General features: G+C 47.0%; 1 protein-coding gene across 3 annotated transcripts; it reads left to right on the plus strand.

The window, feature by feature from the left end:
• The first annotated feature begins 820 nt into the window (after positions 1-820).
• Positions 821-18,830, plus strand: JPT2 (Jupiter microtubule associated homolog 2). 3 transcript variants are annotated; one of them, XM_087449387.1, is made up of 6 exons: positions 893-951; positions 4,121-4,255; positions 6,641-6,789; positions 12,159-12,301; positions 15,403-15,451; positions 16,499-18,830. In XM_087449387.1, exons 1-6 carry the CDS (start codon positions 908-910, stop codon positions 16,684-16,686), a joined length of 708 nt encoding a protein of 235 aa, XP_087305513.1. In that variant the 5' UTR covers positions 893-907; the 3' UTR covers positions 16,687-18,830. The 3 variants fall into 3 exon arrangements, with proteins under 3 accessions (XP_004438254.2, XP_087305513.1, XP_087305514.1); XM_004438197.3 differs by lacking the exon at positions 4,121-4,255 and having other exon boundaries at positions 821-951; XM_087449388.1 differs by lacking the exons at positions 893-951; positions 4,121-4,255 and adding an exon at positions 6,132-6,223.
• The last annotated feature ends 573 nt before the right edge of the window (positions 18,831-19,403 follow it).

Genomic DNA, 19,403 nt, shown 5'->3' on the forward strand with positions numbered 1-19,403 from the left:
ATGGGCTGTCCACAGTGTAATTTAGCAACAAAACACTGCTGAATGTTCTTTGGGTTTTTTGAGTCAGAAATAGAGCAACTGGGGCATTTTATCCCTCGATTCCTATTGATGAGGAAGTCTTTCTGCGGCCTCTTTTGCCCCCCGGACTGGGCAGGACAGAGGAACTGCTGAATCCTGGAACACACCAGTCGGGATCAGCCAAGGATCCACATGTCACTGAAGGCTGGCAGAAACCAAACGTCTCCCGACAGACTGGACTCGCGTCCTTCAGAGTAAAGCAGCAGTGGTCAGTGGCGACCAGGCAGCGGTTGCTGCCGGAGAAAAGTCTAGACTGTGTCTTGCTCGGCGCCCCCACCCGCGTGTCCGAGCCCCCCGGGTGGGTGTCCGGGTCCCCACGGCGCGTGTCCGGCATCCCCGCACACCAGCCGTCGGTCGGATCGCGGCCGCTCCGCCCCAGCAAGCGCTTCCGGGGGAGCGCGGCCCGCGCCGGCGGAGGGAGTTCGCGACCGCCCGGACGTCTCGTCCCAAGGCGGACCTCAACACCGCTTCGCGCCTAGGCGACCCGGGACCTGGGCTGGGGGCCCCGCCAGGCCGCGAGGGGCACGAACCCAGCCCGCCGACCGCGCCCCGGCCCCGCCCATCTGAGGGGCAGCCCGCCCCCTGCCGGCCGGCTGCCCAATGTTGGCGCCCGGCGCCGTGAGCGGCACCTGCTCTCACCAATCGGCTGCGAGCGCGGCGCGCTCTCCCAGCCTCCATCTCGGTGGCCGGGGCCCGGCGCCGCGATAGGCTGCGGCAACCTGACTGGCGCCAGTGGCTTCCAATGGGCGCGGGCGGGCGGGCCTCGCGCTGCGCGGGGCCGGGAGGGAAGGGCGGTGCAGCGGCGAGGAGGCGCCGAGTGGCGGGCGACATGTTCCAGGTCCCGGAGAGCGAGGGCGGCCGGACCGTCTCCAGGTGCGGCGCGGGCGCGGCCTCGGGGCGGGTCGCGAGTGAGGTGCGGGCGGCGGGGGGCCGGCGGAGGCCATGGGTGACCTCACGGAGCCGCGGCCTCCAAGTCCCGGTCGGAGAGGGGCGCACACGCGGATGTGCTTCCTGCCCCCGCCCCCGCCAGGGTCTTGGCGGGGGCCCGAGGTCGCCTCCCCCGCGCTCCCCGTCCTAGCGCGCGTCCCTTCTAGTTCCGAGCGCGCCTGAAAGGCGCCGGCCGAGCGGTCTGTTGCTTTGGGGTGGGCAGTGCCAGGAGTCCGGGTCAACGCGGGTTGTGCGGGGCCGCGGGGGGCGCTCTGCGGAACCTGTGCCAGCGCCGGTGCGCTTGTGGACGGAGCCTCGGGGAGAGGGCACCGTTCTGGGAGCCTTCCCTTAATCTTACAGCCCAGGAGCCGGGCGGTGCCCTCCCCTGATCCCACAGCCCCGAGAGCCAGGCGGTGCTCTCCCCTGATCCCACAGTCCGGGAGCCAGGCGGTGTCCTCCCCTTATCCCACAGCCCTGGGAGCCAAGGAGTGCCCTGTGTAATCCCACAGCCCCGGGAGCCGAGCAGTGCTGTCTCTAATCCCAGAGCCCTAGAGCCAGGCAGTGCCGTCTCTAATCCCACAGCCGTGGAGCCAGGCAGTGCCCTCTCTAATCCCACAGCCGTGGAGCCAGGCAGTGCCCTCTCTAATCCCACAGCCCTGAAGCCAGGTGTTGCCCTCCCTGCCTTGCTGACTGGGAACTAGGCTGGACTGCAAGTGGTAGAAGGGGTGGTTTGATTGTAGGTGTCTGGGCTTCAACTCTTAAGAACCTATAGTGCAGCTTGCTTTCTTTCTTTTCAACTTTTAAAGCACTCTGGGTATTGGAAGTCACATAAATTAGAGTTGCCAGAGCTGGCTGGAACGTCTGTCATGTCACGGCAGGAGCCAGCTTGCATTGTGAAATTTTGGGTCTTCAGATGCCCAAGAGTTTCTTTATTGTGAGCCTCTTCTGGGGCCCAGCCTCTGCATAAAACTAGACGAGTATTAAGATAAATACTATATAGAATAGATACTAAATAAGAGAATTGTATAGAATAGATACTAAATAAGAGAATTGCTTCAACTTGGTAAAAACCTTATAAATTTGGGGGAGTTAGGTCAGTATTCAGTAATATGCCTAACCAAATAATGAGTCATTAATCCATGGAACAGCGACTACTCATCGCTCGTGTCTAGATCTATACTGGTATGGGCCGGAAGTTTATTCTGGAGTGCTCAGACTGAATCGGGTTTCTGATAACCGCTTTTCTGCACCACCCACACCAGCTGGGCAAGGGTTGCTCCCCAGCCCTTTCTCAGTTGTGTCCATTGAGTACATTCCCTCTTTGTTTACACTGTCTGGCGCTGGATGCCCAGGAACGAATGAACGCCACAAGTGACACTGACGTTAGGCTTCTGGAGCTACAGAAGTTAGCCGCAGGGCTGGTGCTCTCAAGTAAGACTCCACACTTCTTTCGGAGATTAGTTTTTGGAGAGGATATTATGAAAAGGAGAAAAATCTTCCTTTTAGGACATTGAAGAGGGAAAGCAGCCTTAATTGGGTGATGAAATATAATTGGAAGCTTCTGCTTGGGATCCGTTAGAAGCTTTGTGTTCTGACGGCCATTTTAAAGGAATTGATTAGCCAGACAGGCCTTGTAAAGTCTAATTTTATTTGGCTGTGAGGGGAAGGAATCAAGTGGTGGCTGTAAGATTACCCAGCCAGGTTTTCTTCTCTTAAGACCCTACATCTTTTGTTTTCTCGCTGAGGGATTATCTTATGTTAAAGGAATTTTGAACTATAAAAGCATTATGCTTTAGCCATCGTTAATCTAAGGTCTGTTAAACTGGGAGATGCATATTTGTAAAGACTTTAATCCAAGTCTGTTTCTCTCACTGCTTCTCTCCAAGCCTGACCAGTCCCCAGGAGCTTTTCTGAAACACAGGGGCACGCTAGTGGAGGGAGGGTCAGGGGCATGGAGACCCTCCGGTGAGAGTGGCTTTTGTTTTCTCTGCCTCTGCCGTATTCCACTTGAGCTGTGTGTGTGGCTGTTTTTCTTGTCACATGTCCCTTAGTTTCTCTCGTGTATTTTGAATATCTTTATTGAAATATATTGAGGAGGTACTACAAAAGGAAAAATAATTGGGAAGCATCCCTACATTGTGAGTTCATCCCCAAAATGTCTGAGCTCAGCAGTACTCCCATCTTGCTCCCCGTAATTTGTGTCCTAGTGGTAACTGCACTTGATGGTGAGCCTAGTGAAGGCCACGTTGAGCGCATCGTTGTGGGTTATATTTTTATTGAAATGACGACCTAACTCTCAGTCCCATTTGAGACCCTTTTGGGGCAGCCTGTGCAGTTTGCATGACTGCTGTGGAGGCTGTGAAACCCTAGTGTCGACCCCATTGCCTTTGTGATGGAGATGGTCACTGCCCCTTCGCAGGTAGCTTGGCCATTATGCACAGTAATCTCTCTGCTACAACATTCTTGGGCACAACTTTCCTTTTCTTATCTTGTTTTCAAAATAAAAATCAGAAAAGTACCCAGAATAATGTAATAAACGCTTTATTTCCACCCAAAGTTAGCATTTGGTCTTTTCACATAACCATCGCTTACCTCCTGTGCCCTAATGGTACCCTTTTACACATGGAGACCACAGACTCAATTTGGGCCTCACTTCATCCACGGACATCTTTGGAGCTCCAGTAACACTCAGTGCCTCTGTCACATCGCTCCCACGAACGCTGAGACCACCTGCACACAGCTCTAGCCTTCCCAGGAAACATGAAGCTTCTCCAGGCCAAGGACTGCTCTTACCCTCTCGTGTCCCAGGGTCTGGTGCAGGCTTGCCAGTGACAGGTGCTCAGGGAACGTGTGAGTTGGACTGAAGGAGGGTGAGAGGCTGAGGAGACTTGAGACTCTAGGAATGTAGATTGAGAGTCAGGAAAGAGTCCAGAAGAGCTCTGAATCGAGATGAGTCGACCCCGAATCTGCTCTGACAATTTTCAGGACCTTGAGGGTTTGAAAGAAGACCCATGTTTTAAGTAAGTCCATAAAATAGGAATTTTAACTCATGCCAGCATGAAACTTGATGTTCAGTTCAGTTCTGAAGATTGCAGATCTCTCCCTTGTTTCAAAGCGATGGCTGTGGAGACCCAAGCATGTCAGACCTGCTACAGTTCTCCAAGAAAAATACGGAGAATGTCGTTGTGACCAGGGCTCTGTTTATAAACAGGTGCCGAAGTCAGATGGCTTCACCGTGTCCACCAACAAAGTATGTGAGTTGAGGTCTTATTAAGCCCTTTCTAATTTAAGTCTGGTTATGGGTTATTTAAAAATGAATTTTTTTTTTCTCAAACTGAAGTAATTTTTTTCCTTCATCAAATCCTTGAGGAAAAGCTAACTGCTGAGTGGGCACCCACCTCCCCATCCTCCCAAGCAGACAGGCCTGCCAGTTGCATGCTTGGCTTTCGTGGTGCTGAGTGGCTGGCCTGCGGGTCTCAGGCACACTCTCTGCTCTCTGTAAGCAGATGAGTACTGCTGCAGGCCTGCCTTTAGCCGGAGCATCTGAGGACTCTTCACTTTAAATTACAGTGAGTGATCAGCTCCATTTCTAGCTCTTTTGAGGAAACAAAATACATTTTTTTTTTCTTTTTTTTTTTTGGTGAGGAAGATCAGCCCTGAGCTAACACCCATGTTAATCCTCCTCTTTTTGCTAAGGAAGACCGGCTCTGAGCTAACATCTATTGCCAATCCTCCTCCTTTTTTTTTTTTTTCCCCCGAAAGCCCCAGTAGGTAGTTGTATGTCATAGTTGCACATCCTTCTAGTTGCTGTATGTGGGACACGGCCTCAGCATGGCCGGAGAAGCAGTGCATCAGTGCGCACCCAGGATCCAAACCCGGGCCGCCAGTAGCGGAGTGCGTGCACTTAACCACTAAGCCACGGGGCTGGCCCACAAAAAACATTTTAAATATCCTGTTCTTTTTATGAAGTAGATCATGGGCACCTCGCATCATCGCATCATGTGGTGTGGAGCTCTGCAGTTTCGTCTGCTTCTAAGTGTCTGCGATCACAGACGGTCCTGTTGCTTAGGACTAGTTAAGGAGCATGAGCCACTCACTGGTTTAAAGTCCAATTTTGGTGGTCCTCTGTCTCCTTTAAAAGGCATTTTAAAAAGTCTTGCTTGGTGTTCTGAAAAGATGCATATGAATTCAGTGTGTTCCTGCTCTGCTAAAGTGGTCTGAAACTCTGGGGGTGTCAGGACAGAGCTTTGAAAATTTCTTGATTCTTTAGGTATTGCAATAAAAAGTGACTCCAAGTCCTGATCTTCCACTTCTGAAACTTCCACTTCGAGCTTCCAAATAGTGCATGACAGTTTCCCAAAGATCGAGACTTCAGGTAGATATTGCTGTTGGTGGCTGAGCAGTGGGAATACCAGTGTTCTCCATGGATGTTTAATTAAAATCAACACTTGTAGAATGCCAGTGTATTTTAGGGATGACACTTGGTGCATGTGTGCTGATCTAGAATGAACAGTGATGCTAGCTGGCGTGTTCTCTGATTCATTGGATGTGCCAGACGTTAGGACTGGAGGTGATTATCCTGGTGTAAATTCCTGGGACTCACCTAGATTAATGTTGGTGGCACTCTCCCTTGTCTAAGCCAACACCCTCCAGTAGAAATGTGAGCCATGTAAGGAATTTTACATTTTGTAGTAGCCACATTTTAAAAAGTAAAAAGAATCAGGGAAAACTAATTTTGATGGATTTTATTCAACCTGATATATGCAAAATATTATTTCAACATGTGATCAATATAAAAGTCACAATTAAAGAGATATTTTGACTTTTCCTCTTTGTGCTGAGTCCTGGAAATCCAGTGTGTGGTGTACACTTAGAGCACTTCTGAGTCGTAGGACCGAGTCTGTGCTCACGAGCCATGGTGGCCCGTGGCTGCCCTTCTGAAGACCCAGCTCTAGGGGTCAGGCATGATCTCTGGGTAACTGTGCACTGCCCCCCTCATTTGTTTCTAGAGGCCTTTAAGAGAGGCGTGAGGGCATAGTCTGAGCTCTAGATCCAGACTGCCTGGGTTTGCATCCTGGCTCTGCTGCTTCCTACGTGACCTTGCTTGTGATTTCTCTCTATCTCAGATTCATCATCTGTGAAAATAGTGCCTGCCTGAGAGGGCTGTTGTGTAAGGTCCTTGGAACAGTAGCTGGCATCTAGTAAGCACCTGGCAAATGTAAGCTACGATATTAAACACTCCTGAGTGTGTTTATAGTATTAAACACTACTGTGTACTAATTAAAATGGGTATTAAACTCTGCTGAATGTGGCTCAATTTGCCTGTTTTAGGGAAACTTGAATTTTACTTATGAGAGGTCACAGGAATAATTCAAAATATACACATTTCTAGAGGGTTTTTGGCATAACCAAGATATACAAAGAAGACTTTTAAGGGGACCTTAAGGGGGCAGTAAAGGAAGTGTGCCATGTGGCCGTCTGTAAACTAGTCATGCCAGTATTAAAGAATTGCGGTGTGTGTAGTTTTTCCATAGACATTAAGAAAGTACACCTGCCCTGTCTAGCTGTGCCATACCGCCTGAACAGTGACGTCCAGGTCAGCCATCAGTGACTCATGCTTACTCTGTGCTTGTAGGGCCATGAAGCCCCCAGGAGGAGAATCGAGCAATCTTTTTGGGAGTCCAGAAGAAGCTGCTCCTTCAAGCAGGCCCAATAGGATGGCATCTAATATTTTTGGACCAACTGCAGAACCTCAGAACATACCTAAAAGGACCCATCCCCCAGGTACGGGCCTTTGTGACTCATCAGCCCTTGGCCTCTGCCTGTTCTCTTTATGCTGCTCTCCTGATAAAAGTTCTATTTCTTTATATTGATCTTTTCAGATATTTTTCCTGGTACAGGTTATCCCTTGCTATCAGAGCTCTGGAATGTAAGGAAGGTTTTATCCTGACTTTTACTTTGTGTCTTGAAGGTGGCTCGATCATTCTTCAATTCTCCATGTATCAACAGACTGCGTCCAGGCACTGAGAACACAAAGGCAGATGATGGGATTCTGGTTCCCACCAGGGAGGCTCTCCCACTTGTCCCATGGACCTCTTGAGATTCCTGAAATTGCATGCAAATTGTGCATTTAAACATTTTTCTTAGGGAGAGTATTTTTAATCAGATTGTCAGTGGGATTGAAAGTCTAAAACGGATGACTTGGTCTAGCATACATCTGTATGGTTCCTAGATACTTACCACACCTTCTAGTACTTACAGGGGGAGAGAATCTTAGAGAAATGTTTCCTTGGCGGATAGACTGTCCAGTTGAGTGACCATACAGTGATAGTTGCCTGAGGAGCTCCCCTTGTCTGTATCCATGAGGGAAAAGCAACGTTTGTTCCATCCTTAAAGATTTGAGAGGCCAGACACAGGAGTCAGTATTTCAGACAGATAATAAAATCAAGCCGAACCGGAGCTAGAACTGTCCCTACCCCACCCCGATTCTGGCTGCAAATATTTCTTGACTAAACCTGGAGAAACAAAAGCAGTAGATTCAAAAGCTAGTCGTTTGTGTGGTTGATTGTTTTTTGTGGGCGGGGCAGAGTGGAGGGTTTATGTTGTTTGGATAGTTATAGTAGACAAGCAAGTAGTTCTTCCTAAGTGAGTACCGTGCTCGTCGTGTCCCCTTTACAGTACAGGGCCAGGAGCGATCAGCCCTGCACATCCTTTGTACCGAAGACAGCCCAGTGGTACGTTCTGTGGCAGATGGAATCAAATCCTGGGCACTTGAAGGAGGACCAGCCAGCTCACTTGGCCCCATCTTAGCAGAGTGTGTGTCTGGAGCTGTCCCTGTGGTGTCAGGTTCCCTGGAAAAGATGGCAATTTGGGGGCATTGCCACTCTGCCAGTCCCTCACAATCTCATGATTCCTTAGCTTTGTGATACCCAAGGGGCAGCCTGGGCCCCTCTTGACCAGAGAGTTAGAAAGCATCTGTATTGTGCACGGTGACAAATTGCAGTGACAAGCACTGTGACTCCCTCTGCCGACTTGCTGCTTCACACGGTCCCGTTGTTGGCGTTTGTTTTCTATCCTGCAAAGTGCTCTTTGAAAATAATCTGTGATGAATCCTCAAAGGAAACCCGAAAGGAGAAACTGTTAGTGTGTCCATCGCTGCAGACCTAACTCCTGCCCTGGTTTTTTAGTCTCCCAGACTTCGCCCCACAGCCCTCTGATGAGAGGGTCTGATTGAGAAAAGCATGCAGGTCAGAGTGTGTGACTTACGGCGTGACGGTTACTGAAAACTGACCAAGGATTGTCATAGCCAGTGTTTCAATTACTCTTCATTCATGTGCTTTGCTGGTCACCTGGTTTCAGTTTTCCACAGATTGTCTTCTCTGTTCTCCTAACAATGATTGATTTGTGTGGATTGTTTCATATTTGCCAGGGGCTGTGCGAAGTGCTTCGCATGTGTTCATTTGGTCCTCTTGACAACCCTGGGAGGTAGGTGGTATTGCCCCTTTTGCAGAGGAGACTGAGGCTCTGGGAGGTGCCCTGGCCTGCGAAGCCTCACAGCTTGTTGGTGGCAGAAGTAGCCTTTGGATCCCAGTTTTCCTGACTCCGGAGCTCATGCTCTAAACTTACCACCTGAAGACACTGTTGGGATAAATTTCTCAAAATGGAGTTGCCGGATCAATTTAAAATACTGCTAGATGCTTCCAACTTGTCTTCAAAGAGGTTGCCCAGCGCTCATTGTGATGTCGGCAGTGCTTGTTCCCCACGCTTTACCAACACAATGTCTATCTTTTGCAATTTGTTTCTTAAAAAAGTATATCTTGAATTTATTTTTCTTCAATTATGGGTGAATTGAGCATCTTTTCTCTCTTCAAAGCTGAATTCATCTTTCAGGTAAAATGTTGAATAAGAGACATGCAGGGTGACTACTTTTTATAAAGTTCAAAAACAGAACTATATTGCTTAGAGTTAGACACATACTCTGTTGTAAAACTACTGGTAAAACTATACAAGAGAGGCCGGCCCTGTGGCTTAGTGGTTAAGTGCGCGCGCTCTGCTACTGGCGGCCTGGGTTCTAATCCTGGGCGTGCATTGACGCACCGCTTGTCCGGCCATGCTGAGGCGGCATCCCACATACAGCAACTAGAAGGATGTGCAACTGTGACATACAACTATCTACTGGGGCTTTGGGGAGAAAAAGAGAAAAAAAGGAGGAAGATTGGCAATAGATGTTAGCTCAGGGCTGGTCTTCCTCAGCAAAAAGAGGAGGAGAAAATTTTAAATGAGCCGTGTCTTTAGCCAAAAACTTCAAATTGAATTACTTTTATCCTCCATTTTTACAAAAGCTGATAGCACATTTTAAAAAGAACTTGCTTTAGCCTTTGTAGCACAACCAGAAACGACGCAATAAGGGGATGGCCTCAGGCCGCAGTTCTCCACTTTGTGGTCTTGTTGAAAACAGCAGCCCGGCTCCGTCAGTGAGGGCTTACCCTGCCAGGCACTGCTCTACCCCCTTTACATGTATTAACTCATTCGTCTCACCAGTGACCCTAGCTAGGTATTAGTATCATTTCTTACCTTGGTAGAGTCGAGAAAATGAGACAAAAGAAGGTTGAAGTCACTTGTCCAGGCTCACACAGTCGGTAAGTGACTGAGCAGGGGCCCCGGGAGTCTGACTACAGATTCCTGCCCTTAACACCATGTTGTGCTGGTTCTCCGGCCAAGGGTCTGCAGCTCGGGGTGTGTGGATCCCTGGGAGGCCCGTGGCTGAGGGTCAGAAGGTTTGTGACTCCCTGAACTTACGTAAGTGTGTGTTGACATTGTGACCCCCTGAAGTTAGGTGAGTGTGTGTGGGCACACGTTGACCCCCTGGAGTTAGGTGAGTGCACATAGTGACCCCCTGGAGTTACGTGAGTGTGTGTGCACACGGTGACCCCCTGAGTTACGTGACTGTGTGTGCACACAGTGACCCCTGGAGTTACGTGTGTGTGTACACATGGTGACCCCTTGAAGTTAGGTGAGTGTATGTGCACACTGTGACCCCCTGATGTTACATGAGTGTGTGTGCACATGGTGACCCCTGGAGTTATGTGAGTGCATGTGCACACTGTGACCCCCTGACGTTACGTGAGTGTGTGTGCACACGGTGATCCCCAGAGTTACATGAGTGTGTATGCACACGCTGACCCCCGGAGTTACGTGACTGTGTGTGTACATGGCGACCCCCAGAGTTACGTGAGAGTGTGTGTGTGCACATTCTCCTGCAGAGGCAGCCCCGTGTGTTCTCCCCCCGAAAAAGGCAACGACCCCAGCCCGGTCCCTGCTGCCTGGGCTCTGTCCCAGCCCTCGGTGGAGCTGTACTCCGTGTCCCCTAGAAGACTGACTGGCATCCCAGAAGGCCAGTCTGCTTTGTAATTCACTCTCAACAGGGGCCCTGAAGATGGGGCTGGACGCTAGCGAGAGAACGAAATGGGCCAGTGCCCCTTGGGGCTCCTGGGGTGCATTTTCCAGGTTGTTCTTAGGGTGCTCCTGTCCTGTCGTAACGCAGTGGGTTACTGCAGCCCACAAGTGACTGTTTAAAATTTCACTTCTTGAAAACAGTAAACAAAGATCAAAACTCTTTAAAAAAGAACACATTAAGCAGTCTCAAGCCCCTGCACCCAATCTATCCCATTTCCTGCACACACTTAGCCGCTATAGGTAACTACTTTTGTGTGTTGGGGGGAGTGGAGTAACCACTTTTCTTTGTTCAGATACAAGCAAATAAGAATACTTCTCCCCTTACATTAAATGTTGCATGCTGTATAGATTGTTTTGCGCCTTTTTTCACAGAACGGTATGTCTGGGGACGCTGTTTCTTTATCAGTACATAGAAAATATAGCAAATGTTTGCTGAGCTTGTGTGTCCTGGGCATTGTCTAAGCATGTGACAGAGGAGCTACAGGAAGTCACTGAATCCTCTTACAGCGCTATGAGGATGTCCTGTTATTATCGCCATTCTACAGATGAGGAATTTGGGGCACAGAAAGGCCCAGTAACGTGTGTGTGGTCACACAGCTAGTTACTGGGATGCATCTTCTTTCCTTCCAGAGCCCTGCTTGTGACGGCCTCACCTCCACCTGGCACAGCACTCTGTGGGCAGGAGTTGCTTGTTGTTTGCTGAGTGGGTATTGGATGGGAGCCATCTTTCTGCTTCTTGTAGGCATTTAGGCATTTACTTTTCATGTCCGTGCCTTAGTCATCAGCTTATAAGAAGTTACATCTTAGATGCATTTCTTTTTTTTGAGGAAGATCAGCCCTGAGCTAACATCCATGCCAATCCTCCTCTTTCTGCTGAGGAAGACTGGCTCTGAGCTAACATCTATTGCCAATCCTCCTCCTTTTTTTCCCCCAAAGCCCCAGTAGATAGTTGTATGTCATAGTTGCACATCCTGCTAGTTGCTGTATGTGGGATGCCGCCTCAGCATGGCCGGACAAGTGGTGCGTCGGTGCGCGCCCGGAATCGGAACCCGGGCCGCCAGTAGCGGAGCACGTGCACTTAACCGCTAAGCCATGGGCACTGGCCCTTAGATGCATTTCATTAGGGTTGATCAAATCACTTATAGTTGGCAGCAAAGAAGTTAAATGTCTGTAATTCGCTGGCATATCTAGTTGTCACACTGGGAGTGGCAGCCTGAATGAAATCAGAAGAATGACTAATAAATGTTATTTTCCAGTTTACAGGTTTGCCTTGAATAGGGCATGTTATTAGATTCAGTTCTATCTGACCTAGAAATTTAGCAGCTGTTTGCTTTTAATCTACTAAAGAACTTTTCATAGGTTTAATGAAGAAGATTCTTTAACAGGAAAGGATGAAAAGTTCAAGGTTAAAGAAATTTCTAGAGGGGGAAGTGCTGTTTTATGCCATCTCACTGTCTCATCTCTAGAGGCCAGCCCAGTTCAGCTCAGCTCCAGAAATGCAGGCCCCCAGTAAAGGTGTTGGTTTTGTCATAGGTCTTTAGGAGTCTTTGTCAACCTGATCATCCCACCCCTGTTGGCCTGAACTCAGGACCGGCACTAGGGTGTTACTATGAGAGGAATCTCTGAAGTGACGAATGTGGAGTGTAGGATCAGATGGATGTTCTGGGTTGCTCACCACTCTGCGATTGTTTCTGCAGGGGGGAAAGGAAGTGGTATCTTTGATGAATCGACGCCTGTGCAGATGAGACAGCGTCTGAATCCACCTGGTGGGAAGACCAGTGACATTTTTGGGTCCCCAGTCGCTGCCACTTCACCCTTGGCACACCCAAACAAACCCAAGGTACGGACTACATTCAGATAGTAGGCATGAAAGAAAAACAAAACTTGAGCAAGTAGTCTTTAAAAAGGCTCTAAGGCAGGTGTGACATGTTATTAGGAAGAGACAAGGTAGGTGACGTGGGTTTTCCTGGGTGCAGTGATTAGTCACTGAGTTTCAGAGCTCCCCTGAGTCATCACAGAAATGTATTCCAACCTCGTGATGACTGAGCCCTGGGGGAGCTGGTCTTGGTGTGTCGGGAGCAGCAACTGCCCACTGCCAATAGGCTGCTGCTCTTTTCTGCACAGCACCGAGGGCATTGAGGATGTTTATAAAATTTAACATACAATAGGGGAGTCATCTCTCACAAAGTTTCACTCTTTTTAGTGGTCATCAATAAGTACAATAACTGCATTGGATTAAAATTCACCAAATAGTTAGAATTCCTAATAAAACTTTAAATTTGTCACTTTTGGAGAATGCCAGAGGACCAGCTCATTATCCTGAAAATTGCTGAAGGACAGAATCTAGCATTTAGCCAGCACTTCCTACATGAACTGTACCTCAGGATAACAGTTGTTGAGGGCAAGTTTCCTTTCTAAAATAGTCCAGCCTATAAATGAAGAAGGAATAGTAGAATTCAAATATCACCATTTTGCAAACTTATAATGAAATTGTGGATTTAGGCAATGATGATCAGTGGCTGCTAACATCACAAAATGAGAGACAACCAAAAATTATGGGCCTCGTGATAAAAGTTCATCATGGACCACCTTTGAATTCTTGTCAAAAAAATCAAGCCTGAATCAGACCAAACCTCATATTAATTGACACCACAGAGATTCAATCAGAGTACTGCAAAATACAGGAATTTACATGGCAGCAATAGAGGGAGAGCCTCCTGATTAAAAAGAGACTTAGGAATGCAACCCCAACCCTGTTTTTTTGCAAAAATGAGAAGACCCATCCTAAAATTTATATGGACTCTCAGGGGAGCCCGAATAGCCAAACAATCGTGAAAGTGAAGAACAAACTTGGAGGACGTACACTTCCTGATTTCAAAACTTAGTACAAAGCTAATGATGTGGTGCTGGCATAAGGATAGACATATAGATCAGTGGAATAGAATTGAGAGCCGAGAAATAAGCTCTCAAATCTGTGGTTAATTGATATTTCCACCAGGGTGCCAAGATCATTCAGTGGGGGAAAGAACAGTCTCTTCAACAAATGCTGCTGGGAAAATTGGATATGCACAAGCAAAAGAATGAAAGTGGGCCCTTACCTTACACCGTATACAAAAATTAATTAAAAATGGATCAACGACCTAAATTTAAGGGCTAAAACTGTAAAATTCTTAGAAGAAAATATAGGGACAAATCTTCATGATCTTGAATTTGGCAGTGGTTTCTTAAATATGACACCAAAAACACAGGCAATAAAATTTAAATAAATTGACTTCATTAAAATTAAAAACTTTTGTGCATCAAAAGACACTATCAAGAGAATGAAAAGAGAGCCAGCCCTGATGGCCTAGTGGTTAAAAGCTTGGCATGCTCTGCTTTGGTGGCCCGGGTTCAGTTCCCAGGCACATAGCCACGCCACTCATCTGTCAGTAGCCATGCTGTGGTGGCAGCTCACGTAGAAGAACTGGAAGGACTTAAAATTATCATACAACCACGTACTGGGGCTTTGGGGATAAAGGAGAAGAAAAAAGAGGAAGATGGGCAACAGATGTTAGTTCAGCTCGAATCTTCCAAAAAAAAGAGAGAATGAAAAGACAACCCCCTGAATGGGAGAAAATATTTGCAAATCACATATCTGATAAAAGTTTGCCATCCAGAATATAAAAAGAACTACAACAACAAAAAGACAACCCAATTCAAAAGTGGGCAAAGAACTTGAATAGACATTTCTCCAAAGAAATATATATAATAGTCAATCAGCACATGAAAAGATTAACACCCTTAGTCATTAAGGAAATGCAAATGAAAATCACAATGAGATACCACTTCACACCCACCAGGATGGCTATTAGCAAAAAAGAAAAGAAAAAGGAAGATAACAAATGTTGGTGAGGATGTGGAAAAATTGGAACCCTCAAACGTTGCCATTGGGAATGTAAAATGGTGCAGCCACTGTGGAAAACAGTTTGGCACTTTCTGAAAAAGTTAAAAGTAGAATTTACCATATGACCCAGCTTAGATATATACCCAAAAAATCTGAAAACAGGAACTCAGAACAGATACTTGTACACCTATTTTAACAGCAGCATTATTCACAATAGCCAAAAGGTGGAAACAGCCCAAGTGTCCATAAACAGATGAATGGATAAAAAAAAATGTGCTGTACACATAATGGGATGTTATTCAGCCATAAAAAGGAATGACACATGATACAACATGGATGAGCCTTGAAAACATATTCCAATGTTTTAAAATTTGACGAGATGTTAGACATTTGAAGAATCATTCATTTTTGCAGTTGTGAGACTTATTATGGTTATATCTTTTTTTTTCAGGACATTTTTGTTTTTTGAGGACGATGGGCCCTGAGCTAACATCTGTTGCCAATCTTCCTCCTTTTTTGCTTTTTTCTCCCCAAAGCCCCAGTAGATAGTTGTACATCATAGTTTTACATCCTTCTAGTTGCTCTATGTGGGATGCCGCATCAGCATGGCTTGATGAGCAGTGCATAGGTCGGCGCCCAGGATCTGAACCGGCGAATCCCAGGCCACCGAAGTGGAGCGCACAAACTTAACCGCTACGCCACCGGGCCAGCCCTTAAAGGATGTTTTTATGAGCCAGATCTTGAAATATTTATGGATGAATGAAATATCTGAGATTTGCTTTAAAATAATCCCACAGTGGGTGGAGGGAGTGAGGTTGGGACAACTGTGTGGCTGAGCCCAGGGAGGCACTGAGCTGATGTCATTGTTTGGCGGGTTACGTGGGGGTTCAGAGTACCATTCTCTCCACTTTGCTTATGGTTAAAATTGTCCATAGTAAAAACATTTTTAAAAGTTAAAAATAAACCCAAGTCACTTGTGCCCTGATTTTCATTGTCCATTTGAATGAGGGTAAAAAGTTTCTGAACCACGTGCTGACCTGGGATTTGGCTTGTCGCAGGACCACGTGCTCTTGTATGAAGGAGAAGACCCAAAGTTGGATCTTAAAGGTGAGCTTCTGCTTTCTGTCCCTGCCCGAGTGCTCTCACCCTGGACTTGCTGCTGGTGTGCCCCCGGAGGATGAGAGGGAATGTTCCTGTGCCCCTTCTAGGCCAGCTGATGAAAACAAGCAAGGTCGTGTTTATTGCCAAGAGGATTGAGTGTTTGAGGAATGCCGGGGAAATGGGCTCAGGTATTTTTGGTGAAGACTTCTAACTGGTCACCACTGACTTTGTCTTCACTTCTTGTCATTGTTAATCAGCCTAGGCCTAAGACCAAGGTGTCCTCTTCTAGAAGCTGATTTTGTGTAGTGAAGGGCAGGGATCCAAAACCTTTAATGAATTTGTGACCAAGGGTAGAGCAGGCAGAACTAATGCAGAAGAGAAGGGCATAAGAGAGCAGGAGAAGGAGGATGAGAAGTGAGAAGGAAAATGTGAGGCTTGCATGTGACGGGGAGAGGTGGTGCCTCCATAACTGGTTACCCAAGTTTTGGGAGTTGCTCCAGTGGTCAGGCTGGATATCACATGCAGAGACCCACCATGGTTCTCTAAGCCCACTGTGGGCACTGATTTCTGCCTTTGGGTCACCATTTCCCTCAATGGATGACCAAAACACATAGGAATTCATGCATTCAAAAAGTCCAGAGTAACAGTGTCAGAAAGGCTTGCCTCACCCTTAGACCTTCCAGTTAAGGTGAGTTCCCTCTCCTCCTTGCTATGCCCATTTCGAGAAGGTTTCCTTTTTATAATTGAGGTGGAAGAAATGGAAATGAAGTCCAACAAGCAATATAAAGAAACAATCAACTTATTTAGGAATTTAGCAAGGAGTATTTAGAGTACTAAGCCCCACCTTTATGCCCAGTTCACAGATGGCCTCTGCTAATCGCAGTGAGTCTTCTTGGTAAAAGATGGAAGCCTGGCTTTATGTTGTTCTCTTTTCCCATCATGGTATGCATTTCCTACTAGCTGGTCTATGTCGCAGACTTCCCATGTGCACAGCTGGCCTGTCCAGGTAATGGGCAGCCTCTGATGGGACGGTGTGCTGACTCTGTCCCACAGCTGCAATGAGCACCTCACCCAGAGAAGAGCCTGGTGAGAAAGGCAGCCGGAGAGAAGCCGAGTGCACCCAGGAGCCCCAGCCCACACCCACGCTGGACAGCCATGAGCCCAGGTTGGGCCCGCGGCCTCGCTCTCACAACAAAGTCCTGAACCCACCCGGAGGCAAATCCAGCATCTCTTTCTACTAAAAGAAGCTGCTGCTTCCCCTGTAGCCAGACATGAAACTCAAGAGATAGGATTTCAAATATTATAGTTTATTTTAGCCCAAAGCAGTAGGGGTGGGGAGAGGGTCTGTTGTGTATCTGAAGCTGCTGCTTAGGCTCCATTGCCATCACGAGAGCCGCAGAGGACCTCGCTTTCCAGACTGCCGAGAGACACTTCTTTGTGGGGATAAAATGTGACTCCCCTGGTGTACACTCACTTGTAATTCCAGATGTGAGGAACTCTGAGACGGGCGGGGTAGGGAGATGGTGCAAGGCCACAGTGAGGCTTGACGAAGGGGCCTCTTCCACATTCTTGTGTATCAGCAATCTGCCAGCTAATCTGATGTCTGGGAATCACTAACAGCATAGCACAGTTTAAAGCCTTTGAAAGAAAACCAGAACCACCTGTCCGTTGCTGTGGGGTAGAGGAGGAAAGCATAAGCCAAAACACTAGCAGGGTAGGGTGGGGGCATCTGGATAAACCCCCTTAGATCCTCCTGCCATTTACCCTTCATGGATGCGGTTTCCATTCCTGGGACAACTGCTGCTAAACCCCAGTGTCTCCTTTTCACTTCAGCCCCATGGTATTGTTCTGCAGTCTTTTCTCGAAACATCTTCATTGCTTTTCCTCAGCAGCTGTCAACAAAAACCAAAAAGTTGTTCTCAGCCTATGCTTTCTAGAAAGATTGTGTACCCTGATCCTCTGAGATGCCCATTTCTGCCGTCTAACACCTCGGCCAGATCTTACAGAGGATTCTCTGCCTTTCATTCACAAAGGACTGGTTTTGGTCTTTTTAAGGCTGTTTTGCTTGTGAATTGTTCCCTTTTTGCTCATCAACCTTAAGTCTAGGCCTTTGCTCCTTACCAATAATGTGGGCAGTTCCTTTCATAAGCTGTCTGCCAAGGCCCACTGACTCCTGCAAGACTTTAAAACTCTCCAGACATATCCAGGTAATGGGGTTATTTAAATCCTTCGTATGTGTTACTTGATTCCTGTTGACAGTGGGAAGAAGAGATACCCCAGAACCTTGGGTTCTTAGGTTTGAATTCTTTAATAATATCTAAAGAGCTATTCTAAAATATCAGCTTTACATAAGTGACTGTTGACTCTGGTCTGTTTCTGACACCTTTCTAGAAAAAAGTCAGTTGCTCAGGTATACCAAAGAGGAAGAAAAGTTTGCTTAGGCTTTATAAAGCTTTGCAGAATCTCTGGACCATATTCATAGTTTCCGGAAGAGACTTTGAGACCTTAGGCCAGGAGATTAAGTAGTTTGGCAGCAGAATCTTAAGTGGCCAATTCCATGATATTTGCCAGCAAAGATACTTGCTTCCAATTTGTTCCATGCAGGCTCTAAAGGGCTACAGTCTCAATTCCTACACTTCACTCGTGTTGGACCAACAGTTCACAGGAGAGGATTTGGGTGGTGGTAGCTATAGGTATGAGTGCCTACAAAGCTAATGCCAAGTGCTAGAAATATCTTCATCATTATTAAAATTTCAAAAAGCAACAACTGTGTTTAGTTGCACTCACAGTGGCCCATACACTTAAGTGCCTACAGGTGCTGCCTGCCAAGCCCCGCTTCTCACACGCAGTACATTGAGGGGGTCTGCATGTGGCTTTGTCAACCAAAGACAGTTGTCCTTTCAACTGCCCTGCTGACTTTGGAGCCAAGAAACACTCATTTTATGTGACTCTATCAAGTACTTCCTGTCTCCATCCTTCAAATGGTCATTTACAAGCAAGTTTTTGGAATTCAGAGGATTTTTTACCCATTAAAAAATGTCATAAATGGTTAGCTTTTAAGCCCAAACACACTAACTTGTTTAACTTAAAATGTTCTGATGGTAGAAATGAACTCCCATTTATAACTTTTGTTGTGGTTTTTTACTGTACAAGAAAATGATTTGTGAATTCCAAATTGGATTGCCAAGAAGAGCCCTGCATTGTGGTGCTGGCCCTTGTGGCTTCGTCCCACCCTCACTGTCAGCCAGTGGGAGGAAGAGCGCTCCAGTTCTGTCCACTGGCAGGGATCTCGGTGGAGATGGCAGAAACCCGAGATGAGAATGAGGAAAACATGAACACAGAAAGAGCTTCTGGGCAGCAGTGACAGAACTCCCTGTGTCGCCCCCGCGCTTGTTTCTCTTCCTGAGGCCCCAGGAGTGGGTTAGAGTGCCTGAGTAGTCTGGTCACTGGGAGAAGCAGAAGAGGAGTTTCTGCTCAGGTGAGCCCGATGGGGGTAATCATTTGTATTGGGAAAATGCTTTGTACACTGGGGACTGCCTGTGTTTCGATGATTCATTAACTCTTAGCATCCTGTTAACCTCTAAGCTGCATTGAGAAATTACTAGGTTGTATTTTTATTAAGCCTTAAAACTTTTTTTATGTGCATTTGGTGCCAACTTTTTTCTGGAGCTGTATCAAAACACCAGACCTGTACACACTTGCAATGTAATTTTGATAAGAACATTTTATTATTTTTACAAGGCAGAATTGGGTATAACAGTTGAATTAAACTTAGCAATCATGTACTCAAAGTCTTTGCCTGTTGTGTGTGCATGCGTGTGTGTGTGTGCATGCATGCACACATGATTTTCTCAACATCCATTTTCCAAAGTGCCTGAACTCTGCTTCCCTTTCAGCTTTTCATTGGTGACAGGGTTTGCCTTTTTTTATTCCTTTCTTTTTTTTTCATTTAGTCAGA

Source organism: Ceratotherium simum, chromosome 26 (genome assembly GCF_057802395.1).
Source record: "Ceratotherium simum simum isolate JZ-2026a chromosome 26, ASM5780239v1, whole genome shotgun sequence".
Taxonomy (NCBI): Eukaryota; Metazoa; Chordata; class Mammalia; order Perissodactyla; family Rhinocerotidae; genus Ceratotherium; species Ceratotherium simum.

Bases quoted from the DNA above. Each gene is read 5' to 3' on its own strand.
- JPT2 (XM_087449387.1), top strand. From the start codon at position 908: ATGTTCCAGGTCCCGGAGAGCGAGGGCGGCCGGACCGTCTCCAG. The intron at 4,256-6,640 runs GTATGTGAGTTG...CTGTGCTTGTAG, and splicing joins TCACCGTGTCCACCAACAAA to GGCCATGAAGCCCCCAGGAG. The intron at 12,302-15,402 runs GTACGGACTACA...GGCTTGTCGCAG, and splicing joins CACACCCAAACAAACCCAAG to GACCACGTGCTCTTGTATGA.